This window comes from Leuciscus leuciscus (genome assembly GCF_965113295.1).
Source record: "Leuciscus leuciscus genome assembly, chromosome: 6".
NCBI classification, from domain to species: domain Eukaryota; kingdom Metazoa; phylum Chordata; class Actinopteri; order Cypriniformes; family Leuciscidae; genus Leuciscus; species Leuciscus leuciscus.
In genome coordinates, this window is record NC_138730.1 from 34,412,195 (window position 1) to 34,423,772 (window position 11,578).

Consider the following 11,578-nt stretch of genomic DNA (forward strand, 5'->3'; position numbering starts at 1 on the left):
AGCTAGTTCTCGTAAACTTTTTATTTAAATCAAATTAATAAAATATTTGATCAATACACTGCATTTTTTTTCAGACAAACAATAGTAATCATAAAACATTGGATTCTTCTTGATGTTGTCGACCAAGAATGGATTGATTTTGTATTTTAAATCAATATTATTCACCAATTTCATTAAAGTCAACAAATTTAGTCCATTTACAATAATTGACAATGTACTTGCAATAAATGTTGCCTTGTATGGAAGTTAAAGTCATTCAGTAATAATTTGAGAAAATTATAAATCAATGAAACAGTCAGTTTTAAAATGACCAACCTTTTGAGTAAATAGATAAAAATAATAAACCGTTTCATAGTCCAAAATTATAGTCCACAATTTTTTATCTGGAGACCCAAGCATTGACTCTAATGTTGTTTTTTCTTTTCTCCTTGAATGTGTTATAACAATCATTATTTTAAGCCTGTTTTGGGGTGAATTGTAGAAAAAAGTATTAAGAATAAATTTAGTAAAATTATTATATGTCAAATATTTACTTAATAAATTATTACATTTGTTCACACATGATGAATCGGAACCGCATACTACTACTCAAACTATTTTTCCCCATATCTTTAACCCCTGGTTTCACAGACAAGGCTTAAAGCTAGTCCTAGACTTAAATAACTGAAAGCAACTTGCACTGACATATCTTAAAATATGTCAGTGCCATTGTTTTGTCTCAAAATGTACACCAGTAATTTTTTTTTTTTTCTAAGGCACATTTATAAAAGCTACTTAAATGTCCTAATTGAACTAAGGTAATTCTAGCTTAATATAAACTCTGTCTGTGAAACTAGGCCTATATGGCAAAAATAGTGAGAGTGTTATGCAGTTCTGAATTCAGCAATGTTCAGTGTTTTAGCAACGGATGTCAGTAGTTGTATGAATTTAATAAAGCTGTGACATTAAATATGTACTTTTTTCAGGCCAAAAACGGTCACTTACAGAGTGTCAGCCACTTTCTAATGTGTAGGTTTAGGCATATTTAGTAAAAAGTAAGTACTATGTATAATGGCTTTAAACAAGTGTATTCATTTTCCTACAAACGGTCATCCTGGGCATTAGATGGCGATGCGGAGCCATTATCGTTTGTATCCTTACCATGTAAGTTAATGAAGAAGCAGAACGCCGCTTCTGGTTATTATCTGAAACATGGCGCTGTCTAGTGTATTGCGGAGTGAGTCTGCGGATTTCTCAGATCGCTTTGACCGGCCTTTTGGGCACGGTTGTGGCATCAACCAGACGGATCTCGGCTTTGGAGACGCATTGAGTGAAAGTCTGAACTTTGCCGTGAAAACACTGGGTGAAGGGGATGAACCGGAGAGAAAAATCGAGTTTCTGCATGGCACGACCACCTTAGCATTCAAAGTGAGTTCATTTAGCCAGCAGCTAATAGCATCTGGACCATTTAAAAACGATTTAGTCTACCTTACCATTAATGTAACCTAATAATCACGACACATTTAGAAGTGTGTGTCTTTTATAAAACTACCTTGATGTTTATAACGTTACAGTATTTGTAATGAATAGATAAAGGCTAAAGGATAAGTGACTAGGCAGTTTGCTAAGTAACGTTAACGTTATACCAATGTTTACTCATTTAACTGGTTTATTTGACTTGCGGAGTACTTTTAGTGCATTTCTATCGTATGAAAAGTGACATGCACTTATAAATGTATTGTGTTTTAAGTGTTTTAAGCCCCTCAATTCGTTTCAGTAACAAGAACAGCAAACTTGTGTGTCAAGCATAGTTAAAACGTGTTAACAGTGCAACGAAGTCTCTAAAAGTCTGTATGGAAGTTTAAATGGGGGCGGATTACAGTATGAATAGATACTCTAGTAAAGTTGTGTCTGTATGCCAAAGTGAAGATTGTCAAAATAAGACACATAATGACACCGCAACTAATGTGCTTTTTCATTGTTGACATACCTGATCCTGAGCAGGTGATCTTGTCAGAATGTTATGCAGACATAAGATAATTTTTTTTAGTAGACTAGTCTGTTGTAAATTCACTGCTCGGTAGCAACACTCTTTATATTAGAATTCCTGTTAAAAATTCACTACCTGTAATTTTTTAAACTCTGTTTTTAACTGTTTTTATTGAACCTTTTTTTATATATATAAATGAAACATTGTTACATAACACTTGCTTAGAATAGTAATAATAAAAAAGTAAATTAATAAATAGATAAACATACAGAAAATAAAATAAAAATTCTGTAAAAAGTATCTGTCTAGAGCAGTAAAGGAAAAAACATAAGAAAAAGTAAACGGATAGGCTAAATTAAATATAGGGTACACGTACACTTCAGTGAACACACAACATTCCTTTACATGATCTGCATTGATCATACATTAACATATATTAAAGCTATTTCCTTTAAAGCAAATATTTTTCGATTAGCACCCACTTCTGTTGAAAAATGTCTGATTTCAACTGTTAATCCACAGTCATTTTCTCAAATAAATACATCTGTTTTTCTTTGTGCTCATTCTGTCACAGTATGTTTGTGCAATTTCATCCACTTCAAAGTGATTATCTTCCTAGGTGCCATTAATAATGCATTTAATATAAATCACTGGGATTTAGTAAACTGATCTGGGGGGAGTCCATCAAGCAGACAAAATTGCATTGGTATATCTCTTCCTAAATCTTTACAAATTTTCCTTTGAACTCCCTGCCAATACACCTGTATTTTGACACTACATTATGGTCTTCATTGGCATAATACATATTTATTTGAGTGGGTGGCACTCAATTGAATTGTCTTAATAGATTATTCACAAGCCTGTAATAGTCTATTTGTGAGAACAAACAAACTATAGCTCATGATGCCATAAAGTGTCTTTCTGTTTGTTGAAGTCAACAATATTCTCTAAAATGATGACCGCAATGATTGGCTGATGAATCTAGTCATGATACTAGTGACATGAAAAACTGCAGACAGGATAACATAAGCTTGGATAACAAGCACTGATAATCTACTAAAATATAATAAAATATTAGTGATGATTATATGGTTTTGCAAAGAAAAAAACCCCTGTACAATGCAACTTTTGAAAGGCTCTCAATGGAGAATAGAACCATATGGTGTCGTTACTGTCACACTAACAAGCCAAACCTTGACTCCTTGATTTTATTTATTATTCAAAGTGCTATATTAAAGTGCCCCTATTAAACTTTTTCAAATATTACCTTTCATGCAGTGACTAATATAGCTGTTTGTGAATGCAAAAGGTCTGGAAAGTTTTAAAGATCAAAGTGCACAACAAATAAAGTTGTCTCCTAAAATAGGGCTGCACGATAATGGCTAAAATGATAATCACGATTATTTTGCTCAAAATTATAATCGCGATAATTAATCACGATTATTCTCATTTGAGAAACTACATAGAAAGAGAAGAGACAGTTAACGGTTTTGCACGAGTATTTGCGCAAAATCCAAGCAGATTTGGTTTAAACGAATTTCCACAGCAAAGTGAGTAAACATAATAACATGCCAAATTGGCCAGTGATTTGACAGCGATACCCGTTGGTGGGTTGGTGGGTGTTAATTTCAAACCATCAGACTTCATTTAACCAACTACAACTTCCTCAGACAGCAAGTCAATAACGTTACAAATTGGCATGATTTAACGTTAGATGAGCGCTTTGTGATGTGTCTTCACATTAGATCTTCTAAGCAACACATTTCGGTTGAAAATGAGACAAAGTACAGATCCAGATCGCTCAGCAAATTCGTACTGCAAAGAAAAATATTCTAACTTGTTGATAACGTTAAAAACGGGCAGTGGCTGTCGTTTTCAACTGATTCACGACACATCATGAAAACTGGTAAAAACTTAAACTTCAAAAATAGAACAGTGAAACTCATTTAGAAACAGTTTTAGTCACGCAAACGGCACAAGTGGCTTGTGAAGAAACAGACTGGCTGTATAACAATTTCATGTAAACAGAATATCGCGGTGGAGATCAGTGCTTTTACCACAGTGTAGAGCGCGCGCGCACTCGCGCAGGGTTGCCACATTGCACCGACTAAGTAAAACACGGAGCATAAAATGTAAGAGAAAAGCTCTGTTTGGGTAATTTGGGAGATTTAAGATATTCAGATCTGGCAACCACAAACATCAGTGCTAGTGGGGACTTGTTTACAATGCAAGATAATGCAAATGTCTAATAAAAAAGCGTTTTCAGGATTAAAAACAAGCGGGCAAATATCGCGGCGATTTTTTAAAATTAATCGAGAAAGGCAGATATCGTTATCGCGATTAAAATACGATTAATCGTGCAGCCCTATCCTAAAAGAAAGAATTGATTCTGAACTGCCAAAACTATTCCATCTCACTTCATGTTACATGTTCATGTTACACGTAACAGTGTACCAAATCTGCATGATACCAGCCTATGTGGTCTTCATTGGCTGCCCACAAACATCGTCTACTTTGACCCACCCTCAAGCACTGTAATTGTAGCTGAGGCCTAGAAGAGTTTGGTTTGTGTTGTTGACATGTTTTCTGTGCTGCGAATCCACTTTGCATGCACTTCCAAAGGATGAGGATTCACGATAGAGTTGAAACGGAAAAAAACTACGCCATTGATACTGTTCGTATCACTGTGTAAACAAGCGCTGAGGAAGCCTCTGGAACTGAAATTCAGATATGAAAATAGGTGTTTCATTTCCGACACGCGCTGTAAGCTGTAGACCAATCACAGCAGACTGGGCCATCTGACCAATCAGAGCAGAGGAGGCTCTCGGAAAAGAGGGGGTTAGAGAGACTGAATCTTTGAACAAACCTTTTTCAGACTCTGAGTAATGAGGTGATGTGCAATGTATATTATGAGAAAATAAAAGTGTTTTTGACCTTGGATGCATTGTAGAAGACCTCCAAAACAAATTGGGAACCTTTAAAAATAGCATAATAGGGGCACTTTAAAGTTAGTATACCTCAGCATTTTGTTGTTTTCTATAAAATCAAGAAAATTAAAGTGAAATTTAAATAAATAAATGTGCAAGCTTCATCAACATATTTCTCTCATGTCTCAGTTTCAGCATGGCGTCATTGTGGCTGTGGATTCCAGAGCAACAGCCGGCTCCTATATCGCTTCACAGACAGTGAAGAAGGTGATTGAAATCAACCCGTACCTGCTTGGCACTATGGCAGGAGGAGCCGCGGACTGCAGCTTCTGGGAGCGCCTTCTGGCCAGGCAGTGCCGCATCTACGAGCTGCGCAACAAAGAGCGCATTTCAGTGGCGGCTGCCTCCAAGCTACTGGCTAACATGGTGTATCAGTACAAAGGCATGGGCCTCAGCATGGGCACGATGGTCTGCGGCTGGGACAAAAGAGGGCCAGGTAAATATCATACGCATGTGTGAAGTGGATTACGACTTGGTTAGACAAAGTTGTAATTTTGTGTTTTGCGTTATATACACTTATATATATATTTTTTTTTTTACATATTTAATAAAATATTGTATTACTATAAAAAAAAACTTGTGTTTGTGTGTGTAAATATATACACACACACACACACACACACACACACACATATATATATATATATATAGATGTGTATACACACACACACAGCTAATAATAAATACATCATATATACTGGTAATAGTGTATATTATTTATAAACGTATTGCCTATGTAATGAATTTTTGGAGCTGCCAGTAATTGTGCTTTGATATTGGTATTGCTTTTGTCAAAAATAAAAACATTTCTAGGTAAATCAAATGTCAAGAATTGGCATTAACATTGTTGTAAATACTTGCATTTTATGTAAAAACTTTCTCAGCTATTAAAACACCCTACCTGGTTAATATTCTCTTATAAAATCGTCCTGTGAGCCCTGCGATTGAGGATTATGGTTATTGCATATATTTTGTAATGGTATTTACAAGAATATTTGCTTTTAATTAAAGGTGGTTTTCTGCTTCCAATTCCTTTCTGCTTCCATTAAAGGCATCGAGCCGGAAACATTCCAGCTATAATCTGTTTGCATCTGGAATAGCTTTGTGATGTAAAAGATTGTCAGAATTGTTCTTCACCATTTATGTATTGAATGACTGCTGCAGATGGCATGGGGTCAAATTATGTGATTATTTTCTCTGCTTATTTGACCCTGCCTTTCTGCTGAAACCGCTTTGTAAAAATAGCTCTATCACCATAATTTCCCGCCAGACTCCATCGGTAGCCAGGATCTGGTTTTAATATGCAGCACCATGACTTTGTTTTTGAGATGAATCACAAACTTGCACATTAATGGACTCTCAAGACCTTTGCTTTTCTAGAAAATGATTGATGGCCATTTTTCTTAATTGGATATTGCATTTAGATCTATAAGAGGCTTTTAATCTAATGGTCTTAATGGTGAGCTCTGCCCATTTTCAGTTCATTTTGTTTCTTCCTAACATGGAGTGCAAGCCTAAATGAAGCAAAACTGACTGAGAAAGACTAAGATAAATTGCTGCTACAAAATGCAGTTCATGAGTGTGCAAACCAGGGATTTAGCCAGTACCATCAGATGGCGACAAAGCGCTCTGTGATACTGATGCATCCCTCAATTGCAAACACTGGTGTGTTGTAACTGCTCTACATCACGGCCAATGTGTTTAAAGAGGCCCTGCACAGTGACACAGTAATGGGAAATCAATACGCCGGTGACTGTGGGCCAGGAGGGAGCCACACCATGATGGACGCGGCTCTCAGCCAGGGCAATCGGGTCGCATGCAAAATCCTGTCAGCTCGATCAATTGGGGTTTATGCGGTGACACGGGCTAGCGTGTCCCCCCAAAAAAACAACAACCTTTGCCTGGCGGATAAACAAAACTACGTGGTAAATCTTCCAATCAATTTTGCAAGTAGTGATTGCTGTTAGTAGTTCGATAGCTGCACTAGCTGCGTTGTGATTCAATAGAGAGGTAAATGTTGTGCAAATTAAATCAATCTTGATTAAACGGAGAACATTTACTGCCTTAACAATGTCTGGCACTCTTATACCTGTGATTAAGTGTCTGATTCTGTGAGGATAAAAAATAAAAATAAAATCTGTGACATGGTTCAAGATGGTGATGCAGTTAAACGTCTGTTGAGACCACTGTTGACGCCCCAAAGTTTAGCCCTTGGGTTATTAGAGCGGTTCTACAGATGCGTTCTTTCCTTGCTGGTTGAGTTATGGACTCTGTTTACAACTGGTATTAAAATTAATTTGTGATTCAATCACAGTGAAATCCAAATGTTGTGTGGTTCAGTTGCTTACTCTATCAATTAAGCTTTGAGCTAAAACAAGTTTTAACCTAATTCGGGAATGTGTGACGTTAAAAGACTATATTAAATAACACTCTTGCCATCATGCATGAAGTGGTTACATGAGATTCATGTTGAGACCGAGGCCAATCTGACCTTTGTTCAAGCAATTCAAGAAGTGTTTCACCATGGTCTGAGTTCTCTATAAGCAACAGTCATGGTCTGTATTTTCTTTCTGCATCTTTCTACATTACACATTCATTTTGTATCTACTTATAATTTGTTCTCTGTTGGCTTGTTGTGCAGCAACTGTGAAAATATAGACAACTGCTGTCCTGCCAGGAGATGCAAATATCAGCAGGACTGCTATCTCAAAGACGTATGAAGCTCTTTCAACTGCCATCTTTTCATGTTCTGTAGACACGGACTGGCGATGTGCATGCATGCTTAGACGTCTGTACACAAAGATGCTTGGCTTTCTGAGCAGCTGCGCTCATCAGTGGCACTCTTAACCAACCATGGCTGTGTGACAATCAACAGAGCAGTCAGCCAATCACCTGTGTATATTCCTTCCTTCCTTTTGTCTTGAAGTTGCCATTCATACATGCAGACAGCCGCTCTTTCAGTCTTGCACATCTAACTGCCTGTCACCTTTGTGATGGAGTGCAAGCAGTCTGGCTGTCGTAGCATCCCGAGATCACTCCCGCTTCGCCGCCTCTGCTTTACGAGGGCTCGCAAATTCAAGTGCTTCTTTTGTTCACCTTTACTTCCCCACCCTTTCTCAGCGACGCAGGTAGCATGCAACGGCCGTTGTGTGATAAAACGATCCCAGGTGTTGTACATAAAAAAAAAAAATCCAGTCTGCTGAAGTACCCTTGCACTCCGCTCCTAATGAGAACCGGTGCCTTGCGGCTGAAAGAGACGTCCTATTGCATTTTTAACCTGTTTTTAGTCGTCACACTTGGCTCTACAAAATGGTAAATTACCTTGCATATATTCAGGGAGCAGTAACGATTATCAGGTTGAGCTAACGATGCGTACAGAGAGTGTAATTTGCTTGAAGACGTCTGAGCCTTACCTCCTACGATTGTCCTTAAAATGTCTCTGTGAGCTGATTTTGAGGTCCTTGAACTTTACTCAAACTTACCATTATGTTTTCAGTAGGCTTGCTGCGATAGTCGGTGTTAGATGGTGTTCAGCAGCAACTCTTACATCCCTTGCCCACTGTGGCACTTCGCCCATATTACCTCACTCTTGACTGACAAGATGACGGCGAAAGATTAGGTTTCAAAGCAAAATGTAAAAGCGCCTGTTTAAAGGGATAGTTCACCCAAAAATGAAAATTCTGTCATCATTTACTCACCCTCAAGTTGTTTCAAACCTGTATGAATTTCTTTCTTCTGCTGAACACAAAAGATGATATTTTGAAAAATGTCTAACCAAACAGTTAATGGACCCCAATGACTTCCATAGTAGGAAGAAAAAATACTATGGAAGTCAATGGGGTCCATCAACTGTTTGGTTACAGACATTTTTCAAAATATCATCTTTTGTGTTCAGCAGAAGAAAGAAATTCATACAGGTTTGAAACAACTTGAGGGTGAGTAAATGATGACAGAATTTTCATTTTTGGGTGAACTATCCCTTTAAGCGAGTTTGTCATTGCACTTTAAAAAAAAAATTATTCAATTGCTTGAATGGTGAATCGTCACATCCCTAGTTTTCAGTACTAGTGATGTTCTTCGCGTTGCTATCAGACTAACATACTCGCATAGTTCACCTAAAAGGGCTGCATGATATTGAAGACAAATGTGATGTGTAATTATTACTTGTTAAATAATGCAGTATGTTTTGATGCAATAATGCTTTAAGTGTGTAAAATCAATTTGATATAATAGGACCAACATGTTTCATGCTCTCTTGGTGCCTTGGGCTGACTCATCTTCTCTGACTAGTTTGGTATAAGAGCGTCATAACAGCTTGTTGTCTCGCATGTGTCATCAGAGAGCACACTCTAATTCAAAATAAGTTACGTTTATGCTATCTCTGACATTACGTAACTTTCTGAAGTATTAAAATGATTGTTACCGCACACCTTGTGATATTCATATCGCGATTTCAATATTTTTTTGTATATTTCAATTTCGACATATAGTGCAGCCCTATTACCAAAAAATAATTGACTCATCCTCATGTTGTTTCAAACCTGTATGAGTTTCTTTCCTCTGCAGAACACAAAATAAATGTTGCTTTTTTGTTGATGCAATGAGTCAAATGTTCTGACTTCTGTTGTGTGGACAAAATCAGTTGAAACATTCTTCAAAATATCTTTTATGTTCCAAAAGGTGAGTAAACGATGACGTTATTAATATTTGGGTGAACTATCCGGTTAATGGTCCATCTGCAGCCTGGTTCTGCTGGAGCACAGATGGGACGTAGTCACCATTACTCTAGCAGTGCGTTTTGTCATAGCGCAACCTTTTGGACACTTGAAACTTGCCTTGAGGTGATCTGCTCCTGGACCAGACAGTGACCCACCAGTTCACCAAGTGTGATGTGCGTCATCCATCATGTTTGGGGAGAGTTCAGGTCTTTAGGTGTAGATCAATAATTAATTCTGGTGTTTTTGGAGCGCTCAATAGCACCTCAGGCGACGCCCCGGGTTGGATGCTATATTTGCTTGTGCCAGGTCATAGCTTGTCCTTTAGCTTGCTTGATATTAGCAAGATCTTCTCTTAAATCCCCCCCCCCCCCCCCCCCCCCCCTGCTTTTATGCTGAAGCCCTTAGGTAACCCTGAGACAGAGCTTGAGCTATCGAGCATCCGGCTGTCAGAAAAAAATAGTAAACCAACAGTTTCCCATGACTCCATTTCTCACATGTACTCATCGAGATGGATTTGACCTTGTACAGTTCAGAACATTATTTATGTTCATAACATCGATCTACTGAATTCTCTCTTAAGGATTTTGCTTTTATTTTTTTAACGCTTTCATCTTTTGTGGAGGCGCCTGCCTTTTAAACACAGCAGGATGTAAAGCAGTACTGATAGTCTCTCTCTTCCTCTTCCTTCTGCTTTCCTCTGATCACAGGGCTCTACTATGTGGATTCAGAGGGCAACCGCGTGTGCGGAGACCTGTTCGCAGTTGGTTCGGGTTCCATGTACGCCTACGGTGTCGTCGACAGCGGCCTTCGCAACGACCTGTCCATAGAGGAAGCCTGCGACCTGGGCCGCCGCGCCATCTACCAAGCTACTTACCGTGATGCCTACAGCGGAGGCCAAGTCAATCTCTACCACGTCCACAGCGAGGGTTGGGAAAGGGTCTCTCAGGAAGACGTGCTTCAGCTGCACCTTAAATACCAGAGTGAGAAAGCTTAGAGAGAGGGGTTTGATGGAGAAAAGGGATGAGGGAAGAGGCCACAGCATCAATTGAGTTACAAAAAAGGAAGGGTGAGACCGGTCAGATGAAGAATGAATAGCAGATTGCTGATATAACCTGAAAGTCACTACAGTTAACTTAATGAAATCAAATCTGCTTCCAGGAAAGTTAATGCCAACTCTTTTGTAAGAGCTTGGTCGTCTGCGCATGAGAAACTCAAGCAAAGCTGTCTCTCTCTCTTCCTCTCATCTCTCTTTCTCTCGAAGTTAGATCATTTTCACAAATGTTTTCCGTTATCCGTTGAGTTTTCAGCCACAGTTTCAGTAGTATTACAACCCCATCCATTGCAGTTCCACTTGTTGTTTGTGATTTATAAAATAAGGGGGCGCTGCGTCCCAATGGACACTATGACAAGCCAAAACTCCTGTTGGCCAGCTCTCGCTGAGTGGGAGTGGGCTTCTGTTCTTCTCTTCTCACATGTATCTGCAGTTACCACAGTTACTAAACCTTCTCTCAATAAAACCTTGAAATTTTGCTATTTAAGTGTTTTTTTTCCTTGATCCTGATGTATTGGTTGGTAAGTGTTTTGACAGGTGTTCACAAGTTGTGCAGTGGCTCTAAAATGTATTTGGAAACTTGTCACACCTAATGTATGAATGTCATTGCATTAAATTACAAAATATCAAACCAGCGGCATCTGCAAAGTGCCAACAAATAATGCTACATCTTTTATCAGAACTATACTTTTCTTGTCCAGTTACTTTTAGGCAACTTGTCCCAAGATCATTTTTAATTAGGGCTGCATTATGTCTTTAAATAATTAGTTTATTATGTAAAAACAAAATGCAAAAAAAAAAAAAAGCCCCCCAATAAATCAATCCCTCATTTATTATTGTTTTATTGAACAAC

At 38.1% G+C, this 11,578-nt stretch overlaps 1 protein-coding gene across 1 annotated transcript; it reads left to right on the plus strand.

Annotated features, from left to right (window-relative positions):
• Positions 1-1,154: 1,154 nt before the first annotated feature.
• psmb5 (proteasome 20S subunit beta 5) lies at positions 1,155-11,207 on the plus strand. Its single transcript, XM_082172871.1, has 3 exons — positions 1,155-1,407; positions 5,086-5,392; positions 10,382-11,207. The coding sequence occupies exons 1-3, from the start codon at positions 1,192-1,194 to the stop codon at positions 10,666-10,668; spliced, it is 810 nt and encodes a 269-aa protein (XP_082028997.1). The 5' UTR covers positions 1,155-1,191; the 3' UTR covers positions 10,669-11,207.
• Positions 11,208-11,578: the final 371 nt, after the last annotated feature.

Bases quoted from the DNA above. Each gene is read 5' to 3' on its own strand.
- psmb5 (XM_082172871.1), top strand. From the start codon at position 1,192: ATGGCGCTGTCTAGTGTATTGCGGAGTGAGTCTGCGGATTTCTCAGAT. The intron at 1,408-5,085 runs GTGAGTTCATTT...CTCATGTCTCAG, and splicing joins CGACCACCTTAGCATTCAAA to TTTCAGCATGGCGTCATTGT. The intron at 5,393-10,381 runs GTAAATATCATA...CTCTGATCACAG, and splicing joins CTGGGACAAAAGAGGGCCAG to GGCTCTACTATGTGGATTCA.